Raw genomic sequence first — 25,220 nt, 5'->3', positions numbered from 1 at the left:
GGTGACATGGAAATTGATAAGTCTCTTTGACCAAGATTTGGGTGCTTAGTGTCACTTACCTCCTTAGAATAAGCCCACCTCTCACCATAACATTCATCCTCTCAATTGTTAACCAATCAGAGCTGATTGACAATCTTAGAAATACCCATTCTTCCAAGGGCATGTAAACTGTGAGGCCACTACCATGATTGGTTTTTGGCATTTGAGCATGTCACTGATACTTTTATTATAAAATGATTAATTACCCAGAAACGATATCTCTTGAACTTTTTAAATGTCACAGAGCTTATATTCTAATGAAGAAGAAAATATATAAATAAGTATGTAGAAAGATGATATGCATACGTACATATATACATTTATTTGACAAATTTGAGATAATTTCAGAGTAAAGGCATTAGCATTAAGGAAGACTGATAAAGTCTTCTTGTAAAGGGTCAGCTTTTAGTCAAAACTTTAACGAAGCCAGGAAGCAGGAGGTACTGAAATGGGAGAGAAGTCTCGTTATGGTAGACAGCCAGTGAAAATTCCTGGCATCAGGGAGATGGAAAGGGGAGTAAAGTACTGATGTACTATAAATTGCAAGGAAGGCAGTGATACCATATAGTAAAGGGGACTTATGGGGAGTGGCAAGGCAAAAAGATAACAAAGATCCACTCCATCTCTTGCCTCTGGGCATTTTCTTTTGCTCAGGAATCCCTCATTCCTGGAATGCTCTATCTTCTTTGCTCTACCTACTGACCTCTAGGTATTCCTTTAAGTCACAATTAAAATCCAGTCTTTCACTAGAAGTCTTCTCTAACCCCGTTGAATCCCTCCTCTCTGTTAATACATGCTTATTGATTGAGAAAGGCTTCACCCGACTGCCAAAGGGCTCCATGGTACAAAAAAACAAACAAAAAACCATTTAAGAATTTTTTATTCAGTAAGATCATTGTCATTGATGAGAAAAATGATGCCCAGAGTCCTGTGACTTGCCCTGGGTCATATAGATGGTTAATGACATGTATGGACCTAAAATTTAGACCTTGGGATTCCTAGCCCTGTACCTCCAGAGAGACCTTAGGTCAGTTGCTTTACTTCCCTGGACCTCACTTTCCTCATCTGTAAAATCAGAAGGTTGGACTAGGTGATCTGTTCTAGAGCTGTGATTTTATGAAATTCTTTTTTGAAATACCCTATTGGGGGAACTTGACAGAGATAGGGTTTGGATTTGTGATTTCACTGACTTTTGCTATTGTTCGGTCGTGTCTGACTCTTTGTGACCCTGTAGACCTCTGTCCATTGGGTTTTTTTTCGTAAAGATACTAGAATGGTTTGCCATTTTCTTCCGGGGCAAACAGAGGTTAAGTGACTTATCCAGGGTCACAAGGCTAGAATGATTAAGGGGACAGATTTGATCTCATAGAGATGAGTCTTCCTGATTCCAAGCCCAGGACTCCATGCACTACATCACCTCATTGTCTCTTTCATTGGCTTAAGCAGGGATATTGTGAGGTTCAAATGAGATAATGGACATAAAGCACTTTGCAAAACTTGAAGCACTATGCAATTGCTAGTTATTATCATTATATTATTCCCTTTTTATCACCAGGCCTCCAGTCTGGTGAGGACTTTAGTCCCTAAGTCTTCTGCTGCACTTCTGATGAACTCAAACAATATTCATAGAGGCATACATAGGTGTACTGTTAAATGTTTAACTGAGCTCACACTTTTAAGTTAAATCTGCATTACTAATACTCTCTTAAGTCTAGACAATCAACAAAACAATAAGTTATATCATAGTTTCTAGTTATTGCAGATTTCTGAGGTGTAAATGCTCACATTGAAAATTCAGCAAATGGTTCTCTCAAGAGTTAGAGTTGGCTCCAGCACAATCCTGGGCATAGGGAATTCCCCAATGAGAAAACTCCCTCTGCCAATTTAAGCCTTCACTTTCTCTCAAATTTAGAGACTTGTTTAGTGCAGTTGTGTCATATTCAAATAGAAATGAGAGCCACTGAACCATATGTAAGGATCCTTGTGAGTCACATAGCGACTTAGAAAACCATATTGCTTACATATTTATTTTTGTTACCGTATCAATACATTAAAATCAGATAGGAACCACACTTTAATCTGGTTTGGGCTCTCCTCAGAATATTGTGGGCCATATGCTGGCCTTTGGCCACATGTTCAACACCTCAGCTCTAGAGCACTGATAAATTAAGTGACTTGGCCATTACATGAAATCTTACAGTGAATTCTATCCCAACTCATTACCACATAGCTCATGTATTTATGAGATTATACATACTCTTACGTACCACAGTATAAAGTGGAACACAATACATACTCATTGCATGGTCTTAATTTAGCTCTTAATTTTTTTTGAAAGCTACATCCTATATCTAACATTGGCAGAAAAAAGGGAACAAGTAATTCAGAATAAGTCTAATTCCAAAAATGCTGTTCTAAGAAGATCTTGCCAGCCAAAATAGGAACCAATCAGGGCAACAGCTTGTGTGTCTTTTCCTGCTGTCTGCTTCACTGCAAACCCTGCCAAATGCAATCTTGAGCAAACGAACCAGTGGTGCTCAAGCTCTGTCCCAAGGGGATTCATACACATCATCGTTCTGAATATTTTTATCACCCACTCACTACAACAACTAGTGGTTCAATTTGCTGTAACTCCGTAAATGTCAGAAAGGAAAATTTATGAAATCTCCTGCATATGCAGACCATCTGGATGAGCCATGTAGGCCTGCGACATCTATACCTTCTTTTCTATTTTGTATCTGGAAAATCCCCTTGATCTGTATTAAACATTGTAAGAGGGAATCATCTGACCTGTATCAAAACTACTAGTCTGACCTGGGTAAATCATCCAAGTTAGTCTTTGGGGTACTTACTCCAATTAGCAGTTCTTTCCTACCTCTTGGAGGCAAAAGGGAAGCATCCTTCATTCTGAACAAATCTATTTTAAAACTCCTGTTGATACCAGTATTCCCTTCAGCTTCTGTGCTGTCATCTTTACATGTTTATTTGGGCAAACATGCTATGGGAAAAATAATGTAGAAACAAGGGCAGCTAGATGGCACAGTGGATAGACTGCTGGGCCTGGAGTCAGGAAAACTCATCTTCATGAGTTTAAATCTGGCTTTAGATGCTTACTAGATATGTACCAGTCATTTAACCCATTTGCTTCAGTTTCTTTATCTGTAAAATGAGCTGGAGAAGGAAATGGCAAACGACTCCAATATCTTTGCCAAGAAAACCCTAAATGGAGTCATGAAGAGTGGGACATGACTGAAATGACTGAACGAAAACAACAACAAAGAGGAACACTGTACCTTCCTTTATTTTGAATTCCAAGGTAATTTGAGCTGGGCAGGGGATTGAAATTGTCCAGTCATTCTGATTTGGCCAGATGTCTGAAAACTAAGAGGCATTTCCCCTTCTTCGTAGACAAGATAGTGCACAACAGCTAATGACTACTCTATTGGTATTTCTCCACCTCAACTAAACAAGTTCACTGTTTGTTCCCCATCATAACTAGCGTTCTCTAATTGAATGTCCGCATTTCATCAGCTCCCTGTCCAGGTGGCTGCCACCCCAGGGGAGCCAGGTCTTTGCTGCCCTCTGCTGGTTCCTGAAAATTGTGGGACTTAAGGTTCCAACCTTTTGCCCTTCTCCATCCCATTATTATTATTAGTGGTGATGTTAATGCTAACAATCAAGATTTATATAATTTAAAGTTACATGTTTCAACATTTACAAAAGAAAAAAATTCTTTCTTCATAACAAATCACTAAGGTAGGTAATCCAAGAATCCCATTCCTCTTTTATGGAGGAGGAAACTGGGACTCAGAGACACAAGGTGACTTATCCAGAATCACACATAATGAGTAGTGGAGATAAGACTCAAACTCTGACCTCTTGACTCTAATCCTACCACTCTTTCTGCTATGACATCAATTGACCCCATGAAATCTATCTTCCTAATATGATTGTTCTCTCTTTTCTAATACTTCCTATCTATCTATTTCTATCACTTTATATACCCATCTTTCTACTTCTACGCATTCATTTTTCTCTTTTCCCCTCATTACATGACTTTTTCTACATTGATCTGTCTCTTTTCCCCTTTCTTCCTTTTCCTGTCTTTCCTCCTTGGTGCTCATCTTGCTGCTACCACTCATGCTCTAGGCAGTTCTTTCCTGAAGGGAAACTACGAATTTCTAATCATGAAACACCTCCCCTCATCCCTACCCCGAAATTGGTGTCACTCCACAGGGAGAATGAGGATTCCAAATACCATGACCCCCACTATGATCCTCAGTCCCCTTTTTCCTTCACTGCCTGCATTCATGGGAATTTCTGTGTACTCACTGCCTCTTTAGTCCCAATATAACAAGCATGCTGACACTTTTTCTGTCTGTCCCTCCCTCTTTGTCTCTCTCTCTATCTCATCTGTCTTCTCTCTCTCTCTCTCTCTCTCTCTCTCTCTCTCTCTCTGTCTCTCTCTCTCTCTGTTTCTCTCACTCTCTCTGTCTCCCCCTTTCTCTGTCCATTCCTCCCTTCAATCTTGACTCAATGCATTACACCTGAATGACTCCTCTTCCTCCATACTTACAATTCTCTCATCAGTACAATTTTCTCTCCATAAACCTATTAATATGCCCAGGAACTAGTTTCTACCATTATATCTCATGTAAACATCAGTAACATCAGGATGTTCAGATACTTCTTAAAAAAGGACAATGTATAAATGATAACTATTACTGTGTACCCTGGGTGATGCAGTGGTTAGAGTGCCAGTCCTGGAGTCATAAAGGCCTGAGTTTAAATCCAGACTCAGACACTATGTGACCATGGACAAGTCACTTAACCCCATCTACCTCAGTTTCTTCATCTGTAAAATGAGCTGGAGAAGGAAATGGCAAACCACTCCAGTGTCTTTGCCAAGAAAACCCCAGATTGGGTCACAAAGAGTCAAACATGACTGAAACAACTCAACAACAACTTTCCACTTTGCTGATTTCTAATATATCACTCTTACCACTATGCCACAATGTGTTCAACTTCACATCATGTGGAATATAATAAATCAATAAATCAATTGGCAAGCACCATCTGAGTGTCAAGGACTAATGTGGATACCAAGATAAAAATGAAACAAGCCCTCAAATACATTTGGTCAGGGTAGATAATACATAGACATATATAAAAATATCAAAATATAATCAAAACAGCTATAAGTTAATTTTGAGCAGAGAAGACATTAACAGCTGGTGAGGTTCAGGAAAGGCCTTATAGAAGGAGGTGCTCATGTTGAATCTTGTTCAATGTCCAATTCTTTTGTCCCCATTTGGGGTTTTCTTGGCAAAGATACTGCAGTGGCTTGTCATTTCCTTCTCCAGTTCATTTTATGGATGAAGAAATTGAGACAAACAGGGCTAAGTGACTTGCCCAGGGTCACAGAGCTAGCAAGTGTCTGAGGCCAGATTTGAACTCATGTCTTCCTGGCTCCAGGCCCGGCGCTCTATTCACTTGTGCCACCTAGCTGCTCTGTGTCACCTAGCTGAAGACTAGTGACTGTAAAAAGTGAAGGAAAGGAGAGAAGGCTTCTGAGATTGGGGGTGGGGGCTAGGTGGAGGGTATCCTACACAAAAGCAATGTCATACAAGATGGAAACACCAATGAGAAAGAATTCACCACTATACTGGCTTTGCTGCACAAGGGGTAGATGGATTTTGGCAGAGTATGTAAGTACCTCTAAAATTTCCCATCATGTCAAAATGCAAGCAAACAACTAGGAACAATGTGCTATAAATCAGATAACTGCACAACAATGAGAAAGAAGTAAAGAAAAATAATTATTTAATAAAATCTGTCACATTCAAAGTCGGTCCGATTTCGCGCAACTTTCCAACCAATTCATCTCTATTTTCTTTTCAGTATAAGGATGACAAGCACAGTCCCAATTTCTAGTTTGCTTATAGGGGTTCATATTCAGAGCACTTTCTAAACGTCCAAACATTGTCAACAAAAATAGCTTCCTAAACGGGTAGTGAAGGAGTAATTTTTTTTTAGAATGTCAATTTTATGCATCCAATTAGGAATTTACCCACGAAACTGACTTGATCTGATTTGATTTTTTTTTTTAATATCAAGGGATGACTGTTAGGAGGGGAATGGAGGAAGGGGAAATATGTAGCTGGAAGACACCCAATAAATTAATTGGTTTATGGTAAACAGAATGCTAAACATGTACGGAATATTTATTAAGTGAACCTAAGAATTGCCTACACCTTCAAGGAATTTGTAATTTGTTACTTGGGGAATAAACCTATGCCCCCAAAATAAATATAGAAAGAATTAAGATTTTGTGAAAAGCAGAGTATCACCAACCAAAACATGCTTGAAACCTCTGTGGAAATGACCTTTGGTTTTTCCAGCATTGCATAACCTCATCCCAGGATAATATTTACATTTACTCATGTGTAAAATGAACATCTATGCCTAACATCCAAGTCAATCTAAAAATTTTCTTGCTTAGTGGTTATATGGAAATTATTGAACAACAGAACATTCAAACATCAAAGAATCATAGAGTAAAGGGAAGTTTTAAATGACATCTCAACCCCCACCCAATGCAGGAGTTTTCTCTGCTATTTCCTAGTTTATCTCATTCTAACAAGTCTGAGGACCAGGGTTCAAATTCTGCCTCTACCTCTAAAAATCAGTAGTGATGAGTCCTTGGATAAATGACTTCACTTCTTGAGTCTCAGGCTCCTCACCTATAAAATGAGAGAGTTAGACTAAATCACTTTGGAGGTCCCTTTAAATTCTGGGTATCACTCAGTGACCCAACTTTTACTTAGGTGATTTCAGTTCCAAGTGAGAAAATCTCTTCTGGCTTTGACTGACTGTAAGTATTGGAGAATTCTTCCTTTTGTTGCACCAAAGTCTTTCCCTTTGTAATTTCTTCTTGGTGCTCATTATACCCTTGGAGCAACACAGAACAGAACCCCACTTCTGAGGGGCGGTTTACTAGATTTAAATGCTTTATCAGCTTACAATCACTTTGATAGGAAGGACTAATGGTTGATTTCTTTGTTTGATCCTCAAAATCTAGCCCAGTGTTCAGTCTTGTCTGACTCTTCGTGGCTGCATTTGAGGTTTTCTAGGTAAAGATACTGGGGCGGTGTGCCATTTCCTTCTCCAGTTCATTTTACAGATGAGGAAAGTGAGGCATACAGGGTTAATTGATTAATCCCAGGGTCACACAGTTAGTAAGTGTCTGAGGCTAGATTTGAACTCAGGAAGATGAGTCTTCTTGACTTCAAGCCCAGTGCTCTATCCACTGTGCCACCTCATTACATGGAATTTGACTTCTGCCTCTGTTAAATTTTTTATCAGAAGCAGAGCCATCAGAAGAATGAAAGATAGCCAGGCTATTCTTTAAAATGGAGGTTTCTGGAGAAACTAACCAATAGAAGGAAGGGCATGATAGAGGGTGAGAAGACGACAAGGTGGAGGTCACTGAGTCATGATTGCAAAATCTGAAGAGTCACAAGTAGATCCAGGAGAGGAATTAAAGGAGAAACTGTCTTTTGAAGAAATTGTTCAAAATGCCTATTTATACCCATCTCCTTATCTCTGTCTATTGCTACTATTTCTATATCTACATTGACAAATCTGTTTGCTTCAGTTTCCTCAATTGTAAAACTGTAAAACTGTACCACCCACAGTTAATGTGAGGATCAAATAAGATATTTGTAAAGACTTAGCATGGCCCTGGCACATAATAAACCCATATAAATACTAGCTATTACTATATTATTGTGATGATGATCTCTATATATTGATTCATGTGTGACTATATATTATATATAACATATATGTTATATTATGTTGCATATGATATATAAATGTATGTTATAAATATATACAGTTACAGATCTATATAGGTAGATAGAGAAATATATGCATACATAGATATACATTGGTGGATGAACTCTATAGGTTGTACATTCAGCTGCTTATCATAATCTCAATAATAAGTATTCTTAATGTAATTGATTTTTCCTGTGTAGAAATGAAGCCAAATTCTTGGAGTGATTATGAATCTCATTTAGGAGGCTCTACAATATTCCAGGGGAACATGCATAATGAAATCTACAAACAAGGGCATTTGGAGGACTTTAGCATCTATGAGGTAACTGCCTTGACTTCAACTCTATGTTGAATCTCCTCTGTGACAGTACTGAATCTTTTATCTTCCTTATGATGTCTTTTATTTTTTTTAATTTTTATTAGTGAAACTTAAATACACAATAAGAAAAGAAAAAGAAACATTTTATAAACTTAAATATTGAAATAAATACATAAGAAAAGAAAAAAAAAACACATCATGTTCATAGAAGAATGTAGGAGAGGATTCAAAATACATAGCAGTAAATTCCATTTCCAGAAAGTCTACATAATAAGGACTTTGCCAGGGGTGGGGAACATGTGTCCTTGAGGCCACATGTGGCCCTCTAGGTCCTCAAGTGTGGCCCTTTGACTTAATCCAAACGTCACAGACTAAATCCCACCACTGTTATGTGTTGTGTTAAGCGCTGTCCATCTTTTCTTTGCATCCTTGTTAGTTTTCTTTTGTTCATTTTTACTTTGTTCTTTTTGCTTTGTTCTTTTTTCCCTCTCCCCCCACTCCCAGAAGGCTACAATTAAGCACGGATATATTTAGATATTTAGATAAACATATACTCATATACACCTACCTACCTACATAAAATATACTTTCCCTAACAAATTCTACTTCTGATCTTTGTTTTTATGTCTGCATGGATCTCTTATTTCCTATCCCTCCTAACTCCTCTACTTTACTTCTACTCTCTGCCTTGCCCTCCTGTTACTTAACCTACCCTCCCTGTAAGCGTCCATCCCTTATCCTCCTTTTCCCTTAAATCTAAACACTCTTCTATACCCCCCTCAACCTATTCCCTCATCTTCCCCTCTAGAGATCCCTCCATTATTCTCTCCCCCCTCCCTATCCCCATATCTTTTTATTTCTTTCTGAATTTAGAAGACTTTTATAATCACACACATATACACATAGAAATACATAGATATATAGGTATAGTTCCCTATTAAACCTATTCTTGATGAAAGTAGGTTTGAGAATTAACAGCTCTTCTTCCCCATCTGATTCCTCTGTGTTGGTTCTTCCTCTCACACCTCATTTATACAAAATGATTACCCTTTTTAGCTGTTCCTAAATGGTTTTGCTTTTTAAAGTCATGTTATACTCAGGTTTACTCCAATCTTTCTTACGAGCTACCCAATTACTAAAAACAATCTTAGACATATGTTCTACATTTTACATACATAAAAGGTAAACAGTCTGTCCTTATAGAGTCTCTTGTAATTAGTCTTTGGTATCTACCTTATATTTCTCTTGGCTCTTGTATGTAAAACCTTCTATTTAGTTCAGTTTTTTAAACAAAGTCCTGAAAGTCTGACAGTTTATTAAATATCCATTTTTTCATTCATGATTATGCTTAGCTTTGCTGGGTATGATATTTTCGGCTGTAACCCCAGTTCTTTTGCTGTTCAATATATAGTATTCCAAGACCTGTGGTCTTCTAGTGTCACCACTGCTAGGTCTTGTATGATTCTAATTGTGGCACCACTATATTTAAATTGTTTTTTTTCTCCTTTTTGATTGTAACACTTTATCCTTGGGCTGCAGGATTTGGAATTTGACTATTATATTCCTGTGGGTTTTCTTTATAGGATCTCTTTCAGGTGGTGAATGGTGGATTTTTTCTATTTCTATTTTCCCCTCTCATTCTAATGCTTCAGGACAAGTTTCTTTATTTCTTGTATTATATCAAGATTCTTTTTTTGATAATAGCTTCCATGTAGTTCAATTATTCTTATGTTTTTTTTCTTGATCTTTTCTGCAGATCAGTTGTTTTTCTTATGAGATGTTTCACATTCTCTGCTATTTTTTCATTCTTTGTATTTTGTTTTATTATTTCTTGATCTCCTATAACTTCACTGGCTTCCCCATGCCCGATTCTAATTTTCAGGGAGTAATTTTCTTCCTTAAGATTCTAGATATCCTTTCCTAATTGGTTGACTTTCTTTTTATAATCTTCTTGTTTTTCTTGGATTGTTCTTCGTTTTTCTTTTCTAGTTTTTCCTCGACCTCTCTCATTTGATTTTTAGTCTTTTTTAAGTTCTTCTATGAATTATTTTTGAGCAGGTGACCATTTGACATCACTTTTTGGGGTAGAAGAGAGTTTCTTTGCTTCAGTATCATCCTCTGAAGTCAAACTCTGGCCTTCTCCATTTCCAAAGTAACTCTCTATGGTTGATTTTTTTTTCTCCTTTGCCCATGCATTAAAAAAAATAATTGTAGTATCTCAGTTTTTATAATCACCTCTAGTCCTGGGGTATTGGGGATGGTGCCTCTGGTCTCAAATCCTCTTTCAGTTCCCTCCTCTGGAACTAGAACCAAGACCTCCAGCCTTCTGTAAGTACCCACAGCCAGCAGTGTTCCCACCCCATGGCTTCTCCACTCATTGGGCTTGTGCTGGTTCCTCCTTGCCCCACCTGCATCTTCACAGCACAGCTGAGTCTGGCATTCCTTGTCAGTAGAAGTTCCCTCAATCTTCCCTGGTTCAGATATGCAACATCTCTCATTGTCTCCAGGGCTAAAGTTCCTGCAGCTGAGGCAGAGGCAGACTCCCAACCCAGCTAACCATAGGGCCTGCCACTTATTGTTTGAGTGGACCCTAGCCTGGGGGTATTTAGTCTTCATAGGGACCAAACCTGGTCCTGAGACTTTTCTTCAGATCTTCTCTGATTGTTCCAGAAGAACCTCTGTTCTGCCTCTACTCTTATTTATTTTTACTGCTTAATATTTACCCCGAAGTGCTATTTCATCTCTTTTGTGGGGGAAAATCTTGAGAGCTTGGAATTTTCTGACCTATGCTGCTATCTTCTCAGAATCCTCTCCTGAACATCCTTAATGAGCATATATTTCTCTGTTTTATTCCTGACTTGATATTAAGGACCAGAGTGTTGTGAACATGGTTATCTATGTTGTATCTGTTATGGAATCATATATAACATCAACACATATACTGGAGATAGCTTGTTGTAGGATTTTTTTTCTACTAAATCATTGTTTTTCCATAGTTAATATATAACAAAATACAATATATTCTTGTATTCTTAACATCTTTTAATCAACTTTGCGATGATAAAATGTGTGAGACATTTGTGAAAGCTTTCCCAGTCCCTTCTAATATCTTCATGAAGGATGGCCTTGTATTTGTATATATGTATAGATTATTCTCATAAAAATTTTATATAGTTGAAAAAGCTGCATGTAGGTCAGTGTCGATGTTCTCTTCATCATTTTTTTTTGTAGTAATAAGCACTAAGATTTGTATATGAGGCCTTTGGTATCTTCCCCTCCTTCAGATAGCTTGGAAAATAGTTCTCTCAATGGCCTCAAAATTGTGTCGGCCTCAGCAGAGACCTGTGTGTATACTTAATTTAATCCATTTGCTTTTTTTCATACTTCTTTTGTTGTTGTTGTTCCAGAACTATTTCTACTCTCTATAAGCCCATCTAGGCTTATGATGTTAGAGTCCAAATATAGTGATTCCATTTTTTTGATGATGAAAAGAGTTTGCTATAAAATTTTTACAGATATTTTCAATTTTTTATCCATTTGTTGTCCTCTTCCAGATTCATCCTTAAATGCCCCCAAGATGTTTATGGTTGGATCTCTTGCCAAGATTTCTTTAAACCAATTTTCCTCTCCATGACTTCTCTCTCATTTCTCAGTGGATGCTGCTAATAAATGATACTCAAAAATCTTTGTAAGGTGTTTCAGATGAGTTTCCATTCAGAACTGGCATTTCCCTTCACTTCTTGTCAGATTGGCATATAAGCCAAATGTGTTTTAATTTATGCAGTTTTCAGTTTTTTTTGGGGGGGTCTCCTTACATCAGCTAAACTTCTGCCCCAAATCTTTGTTATTGGTACCAATGTCCTTTCTTCTATCCACTTCCTTTTTAAAGAATCAATAGCTTGATTAAATAGGCTAGGTTGCAGTTATTTTAAATATATATCATATATATTTTTTAAAATTACTCTTTTTATTTTGTTAATTTTGAACTTTACTTTAACAAGTCAATAGTTTGTCTGTAAGACATTTGGTTCAAGAATAAATCCCCTCATTTCCTGTAAGATAAAATGCAATGAATTTCATTTTTTGTGATGTTTTTCAGCACTTCACAAGTTCAGAATCCTCTGCTTTATTAGAGTACATTGGAAAGACCACTGGCTAAAGAGTCACCTGGTTTCAAATCCTGCTTCCAATGTTCATTACCTGTGAAACCTTAGTATAGTATTAATGTGATCAAAGATCTTCCCCACCCATTTAATAGGCCTCAGGTGGGGCTAAGTGAGAAAGCTGAATTATATCTTTGTTTGTAAGTAGGCCTAAAGCCTCTACTTATCAGGTACTAAGCTGATTTGGGTATGAAGTCCTCAGGGCTCTAAGGGGAGTTGCTAAGACCAGAGCCAATGGCATGTGGACTGAGTTCTAGTCAATCATGAATTCAGACAAACAGAGATCTGAGTTCTAGCCAGTCAGGCCCTGGCTAGGACTATACATAAGGAGAGCCCAGAGTGTGAGAGGAATTGAAGAGGGACAGAACTGAGAGCAGCAGAGCTGAGAGCAACAGAGCTGAGAAGACATTGAGGCAGCAGACATCAAGAGGTGATGAAGAGCAGGCATTGAGAGAGCCAGCATTGACAGAGCTGCAGAAGAGAGTGCTAAGCAGAGGCCCTAGCAGGGTGGAAGGTTATAGGATGACTTGGTTCCTTGCTATAATACTGTTATAATTTCCTTGTCGCTACATTGAGGTGGGCTTACTGCTTTTGGAATATAATTACTGCTATATTGCACTGAAGTAGCTGGTCTTGGGATTGGATCCTCTGGTGTCTAAATAAATGTTATACTTCCTCTGCCTTCTACCTAGGGAGTTTTTCATACTTCGTTATTCCGAACCATACAGGCATGTTCATGGTCATCCTCAAGGTCATGAATCTTGCCTTGCTGATACACCTGGGCACTTAGTTTCCTAACCTATAAAATTAGATGATTGGATTAGATGACTTCTGAAGTCCCTTCCAGCTCTAGATCTCTGATTCTGGGACTATGATTGTATGACCTTTTTATAAAAAAGCAATAACACATATCCATGATATATAGGTATAAATGTCTGTATAGTCTACAAGTCTTTGGTTTTTCTTATTCCTAATACCTGTCATATTTTTTAGACATTTTTCACTAGCTTGGTGCTCAGTATCAAAGCATATGCTTATCCAATTTGCAGGACTTTATCTAGTTCTTCCTTGAATTTGTTCATCTATTTGTGTTCTACAACAAATGCTGGAACATAAACTGTATTTATTTCAATTCTTTTTTAAAAATTTGTTTTGATTTTATGAATATACTTATTACAGGAACTGAAGTATAAGATAATAATAATGACAATAATGTATAACATTTATACAGCTTTTTCTATGTGCCAGTCACTGTGCTAAGAACTTTACAATCATCTCATTTGATCTGCACAATAACCTTGGAAGGTAACTGTTATTATTATCCCCATTTCACAGAAGAGAAAACTGTGGAAAACAGAATTTAAATGACTTACCCACGATCAAAAACTAGTAAGTTTCTGAGGCCAAATTTGAACTCATGTCTTCCTGACTGCATATCCAGGGCTTTATCCACTGTGTCATCTAGCTGCGATTATGATTCTATGTCTTGGGCCATTCTTTGTATTAACATCTTTAGAATGCAGTACATTTATGTCAAATCAAATTAACAAGTCAACAAGCATTTACTAAGCACAGTTTCTATGTGTCAGGCACAGTGCTAAGTGCTGAGAATATAAATACAAACAGAAGAAAGACAGTCCCTATACATCCTCAAGGTCCTTACATTCTGAAAGGGGAAGACAATACAGACAAAGAAGAAGGCAGCCATGTGAAGGCATGATGGAGAATGTCCAAAGAGGAATAAAGACAGGACTGGCCTGGGCACTTTCTTCAAAATGAAAGCTCTGTAAGAAACTGACAAATCAGAGAAAGGGGACACAGGAATGGATTGTACTTCCAATGTGAGGTAGTCATGGGCAGAGTGAACTTTCAGGGTCAGAAGGCCACAGAGGGCTGGGGGAGAAAGTCTGGAGAGTCAGAAATGGAGCATGGAGAGGAATCAAATACATACACACGTTTACATTCATGCATGTATATATATGTGAATGCCCTGCCCCCTCCCTTCCTCCCCTCCCCCCCGCCCCGATGCTTCTCTGGCTTAGACCCAGATAAACCTGATAGCTCTACCATTGAGGGCTCAAACTGGGTGGAAACAATGATGGAAGGCTGAAATAACTATGGTTGCCTATGAAACAGATAACTTGCCCTTGAATCAGCAATAGTCTAATATACAGAACTGATAAAGTACAGTATTATCTGAATGTATACAGATTGCGTGGTTTGACTATTATAATATTGATGATTTGGACTAATGTAATATTTTTCACAGAAGTGGCATTAACAAAAAGTGTGAGTAACAAGATAAAATATTCCAGTTCTCTATCTGAAAACAACTTGCTGTTCTTTTAATAGCAATGAATAACCAGAGGATTAATGTTCTCTGATTCAAGACTGAATGCTATTTAAAATTACATTGATTTATACTTCAACTATCTGTCAAACATAAATCATGTGTTTGCCCTGGGGACCAAGTCATGGGATACAGAAAGAAAGAAACAAAATAGACAAATAGTAATTAACAAACAAATAAATAGGCCCAGAGTGAATTCTTATTTTTTTTGCCAGCTGAGAAGTGATCTGTCCAAATGATGCAACAAAGCTGGGGGCAGAAATGGTGGGGGTGGTTGGTATCACTGGTAGTATAAATTCCCATGAGAACAAAAATGCCCTCTTTCCTTAAAAAATCCCCATATGTTCTTCCATCAGGTAACCAAAAGTTTGTATAGAGTTTCTATTCATTTGATAGAACATAGACTTCTCAGACCAACGTAGAAAATCTCACTCAAACTGGACGCAATCTCTCTTTTCCAGATTATTATTCCATTTCATATATTTCATGGTCTACTCTAGACAAACTGGACTACAGCTATTCCCCAACTCAGAATTTTAGTTTCTATAACCAAGACATTACATGGGCTATCCCCTATACCCAGATTGTACCCCCTTTTACCTCTGCTTCTCTGAATTCTTATCATCCTTCAAGACCACTAAAGAACCATCTTCTCTAAGAAGCTATCTCTGATCTTTCCTATTCCTTAGTTTTTCTTTCTCTGTCCCACTTCAAATTACCTTCTATTGCTACTCTATACTCATGTTATATCCTCCCAATAGAATGAAAGGTCTTTATTGTCAAAAACTCGTTCATTTTTGCCTTTGTATCCTCCATGTCTAGCAGTGTCTTACATATAACAGGTATTATATCTATATCATCTATATCTATATAATTTGCTGGAATTGTTGGATTTGAAGAGTATGTAACACTGCAGCATAAGTAACTTGGTAGCTTTGGATAATTCTGGATAACCAAAAACCTTTTGATATCTGTCCTTCTACCCATGTACTGCCCCATCCTTCCATTTCTTCTTCTGTTGGCAAATACATAGGTTCTGCCATTGCTTCTGGAAAGGTCATGGCAAAGGAATGTCCTGTAGCTCTACTTACTCTTCTTGTGACTACCCAGACAAAAAAATCCCTTCCCTGTCCATCACTCCTCTATGTCTGCCCCACCCCCACTAGAATGTAAACTCCTTGAGGGCAGGAACTGTATAATTTTTTACCTTTGTATCCTAGCATAGTGCCTGGTCCATAGTAGGCTCTAATAGTTTTAATTTATATGTAATCACCATTATCATTATCATCATTGTCATCATTATTATCACCATTACCACCACCACCATCGTCACTGACATTTTTATAGTGCTAAGTTTTACAAGGCATTTTAAGAATACACACTCATGCTGTATTTCTCTGCTTGTCCAATAAATCATCTCTGCTAAAGGAATAAAGCCTGTTGTACCATTGCTATGGTTTGGTTTGAATTTTATCATTAACATTATGCAAACCATTTGAACATGATCTCAAGATGGTCAAGACGTGGGGTGAGATTTTAATGACTTCTCTGTGACTAAGGATTGTAAATGCTGTCCCAACCACATGCTCCAAAACATACTCAACTCTAAATTTATTAAATAATTTGGGGAAATTGTTGCTAATGACTCAATGTCCTCCATTCAGGAGAGATACCAACATAGGTTTACTCTGATCTTTCCTTGAGTTTTCAGGAAACACTCTAATTCAAAACTGATCATTAGGAATTTTAGGTGATTCATATAGTCAACTTTATGCTCATTATATCTCAGTTTCAGCATACTCCTTGTGTACATCCACATGCAAACACACATATACATGACTTATCCTACATGGGGGCAGAAGAACGAGCCATCGACGCACTATTTTTTAAAGTTACCAAAAGGTATGCCTATGCTACAAATAATCTCCTCCCCACCCCCTTCACTTGTCACAATGCCTGAAAGTCCACCATTTAAGTGACCTCTTCAGCTAACTGACAGGATAAAACACTGAATCTTTTAGAAACAATCAACATATTATCACATGCTGTTTTAAACAGGTACGCTATAGTTCTTTCAAATTGTTTATCAGTGAGAACATCTCATTCAAAGTTCAGGACCATAACTCCAGTTTCTGTACAGGTACATGGCTTGGTTGGTCAGAACAGTCAACCTAGTTTGTGCTTATAGAATTCTTGTGCTTAAGTCATTTCTAGTCTACACAAATTCCCTGCAGGCTTCCTTGGACCATGCAAATGATGGAAGAATGACAAAGATGAAAATTAGGGGGACATTCAATAACTTCCTTGAGTAATTTCCTGATCCTAATGCCCCTCTCTGCCTTGTATATCTGAATTTGATGAACCTAAACAGATGTCATCTTCAAACATGCTACTTTCTACTATCCCTACTTCAAGCACATTCAAACACAATATTTATCTCCTGCTTGTTTAAATAAGCATATATCTCCACATAGATTCTACTAAAAGAAAAGAACTCTGATGAAACTAGACTCTGACAACCAATAAACTTCTTACCTTTGGCAGTGAGGCCCTGGAACCAGAACTTTGGGTTGTCATTGTCAAAACTGTGGTGATGCCCAAAGCCACTCTGGCAGGTGCTGCATCCATGTTGATCCAAAATGAAACCCAGGACAAAATGACTATCAACAGGCTAGGAATATACATCTGGATCAAATAGTATCCCATCTGTCGCTCCAGGTGAAATTTGACTTCAATGCAAGTAAATTTTCCTGCAAATAGGGAATGTATTTTATAGAATTCACCTTATATTCCTTTTGTTCCAATAAATAACCTCTGCTTATGGATATGGGTATGTATAAAAATATAAATAGAAATGTGGGTATAGATAGAGATAGAGACAGAGATAAAGATACAGAAAACAATTAACCAGCTACAAAAATGTTCATCAGAATTTTCCTTACTTGTTGTAATGGAAATGATAGTAGTGTATTACAAGATCATAGAATCATAAACTTAGTGTCATTGAGTTCTGTTCCCTCATTTTATAGAAGAGGAAACAGAGAATCATAGAATAAAGAAATGTACCATCAATTATTTCAGTCAATTAAATTTTTATCAAAATCTTTTCTTGCTAACTTGAATTTTAAAAAATGTTATTTTTTGAGGCTAATGTAAACTAACCATTTGACTTCTATAACTGATTTATACATGTGGTTATTTTTGGGGTGGGGGGAGCTCAGAGTAGGCAGGAGTATGCTTGAGGAACTTGGGAATTTTATGTGAGCCCCCAATGTAGAATCTCTCACCACTGTTTATAGTGATAGAGTGTTTCCTGGGAGCAGACAGGCTACCAAAAAGCATTTATTAAGTGCTTACTATGTTCCAGACACTATGCTAAGTTTTGAGGTTGCAAATACAAGGAAAAAGAGAGACAATCATTGATGACAAGGAGCTTACAATCAGGAGGACAAAGACTGAAAACAAGTGGTGGTGGTGGTGGTGAAGAATGGAGAGTCAGAAATGTTAAGTGACCTACCCATGATTAAATAACCAGTCAGTAAGTCAACAAACATTTATTAAGTACCTGTTATGGTATCTTATTAAGTACCTGTTACGTCTTCTTCAAACATGCTATTTCCCACTATCCCTACTTCAAGTACATTCAAACACAATGGAAATGCTTTACATGTTCACACATGTATAACCTATATCCGGTTGCTTACCGTCTCAGGGTGGGGAGAGGGAGGAAGGGAGGGATAGAATTTAGAACTCAAAACTTAAAAACAAAAACAAATTTTTTAAAAAAAATTAACATGTAATTGGGGGGAAAATAAAATATTATATAAAAATACCTGTTAGTCATCCAGCACTGCACTAAGCTCTGAATATACAAGAAAAGCACAAGGCAATCCCCACTCTAAAAGATCTCACAGTGTAATGGGGGAGGCAATGCGACAACAACGATGTACAAACAAGATATATATGGGATAAATTGGAGATGATGAAGCAGAGAGAAGGCACTAGAATTAAGGAGGAACAGGAAAAGCTTCTGGTAGAACATTGGATTCTATCTGAAACTTGAGCGAATTCAGAAAAGTCAAGGAGGTAGAAATGAAGAGGGAGAGAATTCTAGTGAAAATAGGAGACTTGAACCCCGCAAGACCCAGTCCTTAATCTATTATGCTAGGCTACCTCTCTTAGATATTATTAAAGCTTTAGTGATCATGCCTTACCATATAGCAGGTTCATAAGAGATTAAAAATAAATAATTATTGGTTAAATTAGTGACTAGATACTTAAGAAGGTGACCAGATAAGAAATCTGGATGCCATAGAGGATAATAATAGCCTATGGAGAAATCTGATGTTCTATACTAGAAACAACTACCAGACTTTCTTAAGGCTACCAATGATATTGACCAGTTAATTGGTACCACTGACCTGGTTACTCCACCAAAAACAGAGAATGGAAATGCTTCCCAATCTCTGCCAGCATCAAGAGAGATGCACAGGCAGGCAGATAATGTGGTGTGGCTGCACATACACTGAATCATGAGTCAGGAGACCTTTGTTCTAATCCCACTGCATCCATCAACTAGCTGTGTGACCTTGATATCTTGCATATGCCTTCATGATGTACTGTGCTCAGCAGATAAACTACCCAGTGCTGCATCTGTGCAAGACATCCTGACTAGATAGCCTTCTTGTAATTCACTCTGGGTATGATCAATGCACAGACTTAAGAGCTGAGTCTTCAAGGGGTAGATAGCCATCTTTCACTAGATGGCCATAGTCATTCAGGTACAAATATAGAAGGACTTGTTTATGTCACATCCAATATTGTCCCCCATGCCTATCATCACTATTTCATTTCCCACCCCCCGCCCCAGATTATGTCCTTGGAGCCAACTGAATTTCAGCCAGTTGAATTTTATCCAAGCTCCTATTACTGTGAAGCACTGGAAAGCAGGATGTCTCTATTTCTGGGTTTACAAACAAGCAAGTTATTATCCCTTATTTTACCAAGGCAGAGAGTGCTAACCCTCATGTGTAATTTCACCCAGTGTACCAGTAACAACAGTGGATGCCAGGGATGGGCTACACAAGGACTAAGTTCTAGCTTTGCTCCCCATGCATAAAATTTAGTCTCTGCATCCATTCTTTCCAGCCGGACCTCAAACCCATGAAATCACACACAGTTTATTTTAAGTTACCTTTCAGAGGTGGGAGGAGAAAGGAAAGGAGAGGGGAAGAGGAGAATAGAGAGAAGAGAAAAGAGAGAGGAGAAAAGAAGATAAGAGAGGGGAGGGGGGAAGAAGGGAGAGACAGACAGACACACAGACACACAGACAGACACACAGAGATACATGAGAGATAGATGATAGATAAAATGGGAATCTCTCCAGTGCTTACTGTTTTCAAGGAACCAACTCTTCAGGAGAAATTCTATTTGGCTGTTTTCCTTTTGAAGACTTAGTTTAAGACTCTGCTCATTGATCATATCCAAAATGAATTACAGGGAGGATATCTCCCTTAAGATGTTCTAGAGGTCACAAGAACTTTGTGTATTAAAGTTGCTTGTACATTGCAGCTAAGTATTATATCTATATCTATACATATGTATACCCATTCAATTAATATTAAATACTATGTGGAAGTGAGAAATAACCTAAATTATAGATACTATATGGCAAACAGGCATTATTTTATTTCTTTAGCCTACATGAAGAAAATAAAACCCAGGAGCCTTAGTTCAGCAAGTGAAAGAGTACTCACCAGTGTTGTAATGCTTTGTGCAGTATCCAAGTTCCTTCTCTTCTTTCAAAATAAACTGTGGTAAGGTTAAACCCTCAGCCACTTGTACTGGGCCATCACTTAGCCACTCAAATATCAGGTCATTCATGGTGTAGCCAACTAGAGTAAATAAACCACCTTGGTCAGTACAATGGACAGACACTTCCCAGAAAGTGTCAAACTTTAATGAATGGGGTGGAAAAACAAAGAAACAAACAAAATAAAACAGAAATGTCTGAGGGAGGACTGCTCAATGAGTCTAGGTGAAAGGTTCATTGAGAAACTATAAAAAGGTATGTAATCATGAAGAGGCAATGTGATGTGGTGGATAAAGGGCTGGCCTTGGAGTTGGGAAAAACTGGGTTCAGGTCCTAATTCTGGCGCGTGCTGGCTGCATATTCATGGACAAGTCACAAAAACTCTCAGTTTACCAAGTTGATCTCTGATTATAAGATATAGGTAATTTGCCAATTAGAGTTTCCTAAACTGTCCATCTGTCTGATTTGATCCCAGATTTTTCTGACTCTCAGGTCAGTTCTTTATTCATATGTGTGTGTGTGTAATTGTGATGGGAGGGGGTAACCTATATAATTGAAACCTAAATATTTATCATAGCCAGTGAAATTAAAAAGAAGAATGAGGCTAGTTTCCAGACTTCACTCAATGTGATAATTAAGCAGAACTAAGCAAATATCCACGCATCCTTGCTCTTTAAATCTTAAATTCCATCAAAAGAAACAAAACCCTTTTGGTTTTGTCTGTGATATATTATTAAAATGATCTGTAATAGCAACAAACATTTTAAATGATTGTTTAATAGCATCACAGTTACATAGTCTTCCAGGTGAAAGATAATCTTTAATTCCTCTTTTTGGATGAATTTGCCATCAGAAATCTATCTAAACATTCCCACTGCCATCAGCGATCCATCTAAACATTCCCACTACACATTTGCCTCCATTCCTAGGGCCTTCGAGCTTTATTTTCAACAAACCTTTCTGCTACAAGTTATTACAGTTAAATCTTAATAACTTCAGCTAATGAGGGAGATACTTGGGAAATAAATGAACAGAATATGCAAATAGAGCATGATTCATCATACTTATTAGGATGCCTATGGAGAAAAGCAAGTGTCAGACCCCATGAGATCCTATGTCATATCACTTCTGAGTCATCAGAAAGAATCATCGCCAGCTCAGTAATAAGTTTCTCTATTTTTGTTGCATAGATAAACAATGAATTATCTGTCAGGCATGCATAAGCCAAAACATCACATTCCAGAAGTGAAGGCTACTGTTTTTCCTTGTATCACTTTCCATTTTTGTTTCTGTTATTTTTATGCAAGAATAAACATAGAGATTAGGTGGGGAAGTATGCAGCGGAGAGGTTTAGACAGGTCACCTCTCATGTATAGAACTCTCCTTGTTTTCAGCAAAATTACTGCAGGACAGCACCTTGGTGAGAGTTACACAGAAATCAATGGCAAAGTTAATTGGAATCTATCTATCCTAGTAGGGCTCCTTTCCTTTGTCTTAGTCTTTACCTGAAAAGCTCTGGGTGAAGAATCAGAATGGTGAGCCTCTGTGTAGAGATAACATTGGGTTATAACCATTGGGCATAATGTATAGGAGGGAGGAGGATAGGAAGATTTAGAGGTGAAAGGGGCCTTAAGGAATATCTAGTCTAACCACCTCATTTTTACAAATGTGGAAATTTAGACCCAGAGGAGTGATCTCCCCAAAGTGACATAGAATATGTGGCAAAGCCAGCCTGTGAACTCTAATCCTCAGACTCTAAATGCTGTGCTCTTTTTTCAAAGCCCCTAAGAGAAGTCTCTTTCATCAGCTGCATGTATTGTTTCCAAACAGAAAAATAGAGGAAGGAGATTAGGCAGGAAATAGAAATCCTTGAATGTCTTTTCAAGAGGTAAGCAACTCTCTAAGACTATTTTTACAAAGAAGGGGCCAATTTGCATTGGTAGAAGTTTCTCATTATAAGTTCCTGTTTCAACAATCTTGCAAGCAGCTACTGTGGCTGCGTAAAACCAACAACAACCAGCACACAGAACGCTGCAAGCCCAGGTTCTTTTGATCTGCTTTACTAAGGAAAGCAAAGTTAAGGGGTTAACAATCTCACTTTAATCCAGCATACAAATATCATTCACTTAGTTCAGGGGGAAAAGCCAGCACCCTGAACTACAGAGCAAATATAAACAAATTACAAACATCAACAGACAGACCTTGTCTGATTCAAATCTCAATGCATAGTTACCAGAGTTTAACAAAGTCCGAACATCTGGATTTACAAGCCGGAGGGCTCTTAATTACAGCTGCCCAGAGTCTCCACATCAGTACACTGCCAAGAGTGAGAGCCCTAAGCAAATAGCTCTGTTCTCTCTTTTTATGTACTCTTTAGCCGTCATCAAATATCATCTGAGCGACCAGAACTTAAGCTCTTACTATTGGCTCTGGTCTTAGCAACTCCCCTTAGGACCCTGAGGGCTTCATGCTCACATAGGCTTAGCACCTAATAGATAGGGGTTTGGGCCTGGGGCTTAGCACCTAATAAGACTCAATCAAAGACACCCAACTTAATTGATATTACAGTTCCCTACCAGTGAAACCACCGATCTGAGTCCTTCCCTCCCCTCCCCACCAAAAATAAATAAAGGGCAGGAGAATCATAAATTGCTAAACTTAAAAGGGACTTCATAGATTATTTATCTCTGCCCCGCCTCTTTCCTTATTTGGTAAACTAGGAGACTAAGAGAGGAAGTGCTAAATAAATGCTTGTTGACTTGACTTGGTGACTAGTGTGGGATTTTTGTTGTTGTTCAGTCGTTCAGTTATGTCTGACTCTTTGTGACCTCATGGACCCTAGCTTGCCAGGCCCTTCTATCCTCTACTATCTCCCAGTCTGTCCAAGTCTGTTCATTGCTTCCATGATACCATCTATTTATTTCATACCCTTTTTCTTTTGTCTTCAATCTTTCCTAACTTCAAGGTCTTTTCCATTGAGTCTCATCTTCTCATTATGTGTCCAAAGCATTTAAGCTTCAGTATTTGACCTTCTAGTGAACTGCCTAAATTAATTTCTTTAAGTATTTATTTATTTGATCTCCTCACTTTCCAAAGGATTCTCAAAAGTCTTCTCCAGCACCACAATTCAAAAGCATAGATTCTGCTGTTCTCAGCTTTCCTTAGGGCTAGCCCAACTCTCATAGCTAAACATTGCTACTGGAAAAATCATAGCTTTGACTACATAGACCTTTGTTGGTACATGTAGGATCAACCCCATAAAAGCACAGCCTAGGTGGAGCAGTGAATATAGGGCTGGGCTTGGAGTCAGAAAGATTCATCTTCCAGAGTTCAAACCAAGCTTCAGACACATATTAGCTGTGTCACCCTGGGCAAGTCACTTAAGCCTGTTTGCCTCAGTTCCTCATTTGTCAAATGAGCTGGAGAAGGAAATGGCAAATCACTCTAGACAAGGAAACCTGAACTGGAGTCACAAAAAGTTGGATACAATTGAGAAATGACTAAACAATAGTCTTTCTAGGACATATGTTTGTCTTTGAATGTTGTTGGTCCAAAATGGTTTATCACCCCATTTTCGGTCTATGGAGAGACTCTCCAAATACAGCTAGGCTGGTTCTCTATTGTAGACATATTGAAGCCATACTGCCTCCAAGTAAGTGGTTGAGTAGAGATGAAAGCCTAGGTCTCCTGACTACCAAGCAGGTCATAGGCAATATAATATTGACAGGAATAAATATAGTCTATCATGAAATTAAAGTTCACTTTGTGACTAGCTGCACTTTTAAAACTGACTTTTCCACTGTATGTGTCTATGTGTGTGTGCCTGTGTGTGTATTTTGGTAATATATTTAATGGGAAAGTCTATCATATTCTAAGATAATCAGAAGTTAGCATTTATATTTTGCTTTAAGGTTTGCAAAGCACTTTACGAAATTATCTCATTGGATCCTCAGCACAACCTTAGAAGGGAGGTGCTATTATTATCCCAATTTACAGATGAAGAAATGGAGGCAGCTAGTGTTTAAAGTAACATGTCTAGGGTCACACAACTAGTAAGAATCTGAGATTGGATTGGTACTCAAGTCTTCCTGATTTCAGGCTAAGGCTGCATCCACTGCGTCACTTAGCTGCAAAGAAACTGTGCCGCTATTCTATGCAATAATGATATCCTCCCCCCCTTAATTATTGTTTGTCAAATGAAGAAGCTCAAAGTGCTTCATAGTCACTCTATTATTAAATTGCCCTAAATCTCTGTGAGGTCTTCAGTCTCTATGACTATGTCTGATTCACAAACTAGCACAACACACCAGAAAGAGAGCAAGAAGAAAATCTAGGGCTCTTGGTTCAAAATTCCATTCTCAGTCTCAGGCACCAGCTACCTGAAGGCATGCATTCCAAAAGCAACATGGCAAAAAGATTTTGGGGCCACAAGTTCTCAGCAAAGTGGCAAAGAAGGCAAGAAGTGTCTTGGGTGTCCTGGTTTTTTCCTTTCTGAATCCTTTTCCCAGATCCTGGGTTGGCCCTTTCTCCCTGGATCATGCTTCCCCACTCCTGCTCAACACCGTCTCAACCTCCCAAGCACCACACCAGACTGTCTTCCCTCCGAGTGCCTTTTGCGTTTATTAAACAAAAGGAATGTCTAATTAGGAGGGAGAGATGTTTTGTGTAATAAGTTTCTCTTTTAAAATGTTAATA

General features: G+C 38.1%; 1 protein-coding gene across 4 annotated transcripts in view; it reads right to left on the bottom strand.

Annotated features, from left to right (window-relative positions):
- The window catches only part of GLRA2 (glycine receptor alpha 2), a 323,103-nt gene that overhangs the window by 159,215 nt on the left and 138,668 nt on the right, over window positions 1-25,220 (bottom strand). For all 4 annotated transcript variants that reach the window (XM_036745489.1, XM_036745490.1, XM_036745491.1 and 1 more), the window contains 2 exons: window positions 20,470-20,607; window positions 17,249-17,463 (listed from right to left, as the gene is read on the bottom strand). In XM_036745489.1, coding sequence (XP_036601384.1) covers window positions 17,249-17,463; window positions 20,470-20,607 — 353 coding nt within the window. The remainder of the gene's footprint in view (window positions 1-17,248; window positions 17,464-20,469; window positions 20,608-25,220) is intronic.

Source organism: Trichosurus vulpecula, chromosome 2, assembly GCF_011100635.1.
Source record: "Trichosurus vulpecula isolate mTriVul1 chromosome 2, mTriVul1.pri, whole genome shotgun sequence".
Taxonomy (NCBI): Eukaryota; Metazoa; Chordata; class Mammalia; order Diprotodontia; family Phalangeridae; genus Trichosurus; species Trichosurus vulpecula.
This window is presented reverse-complemented; position numbering and strand designations above follow the sequence as displayed.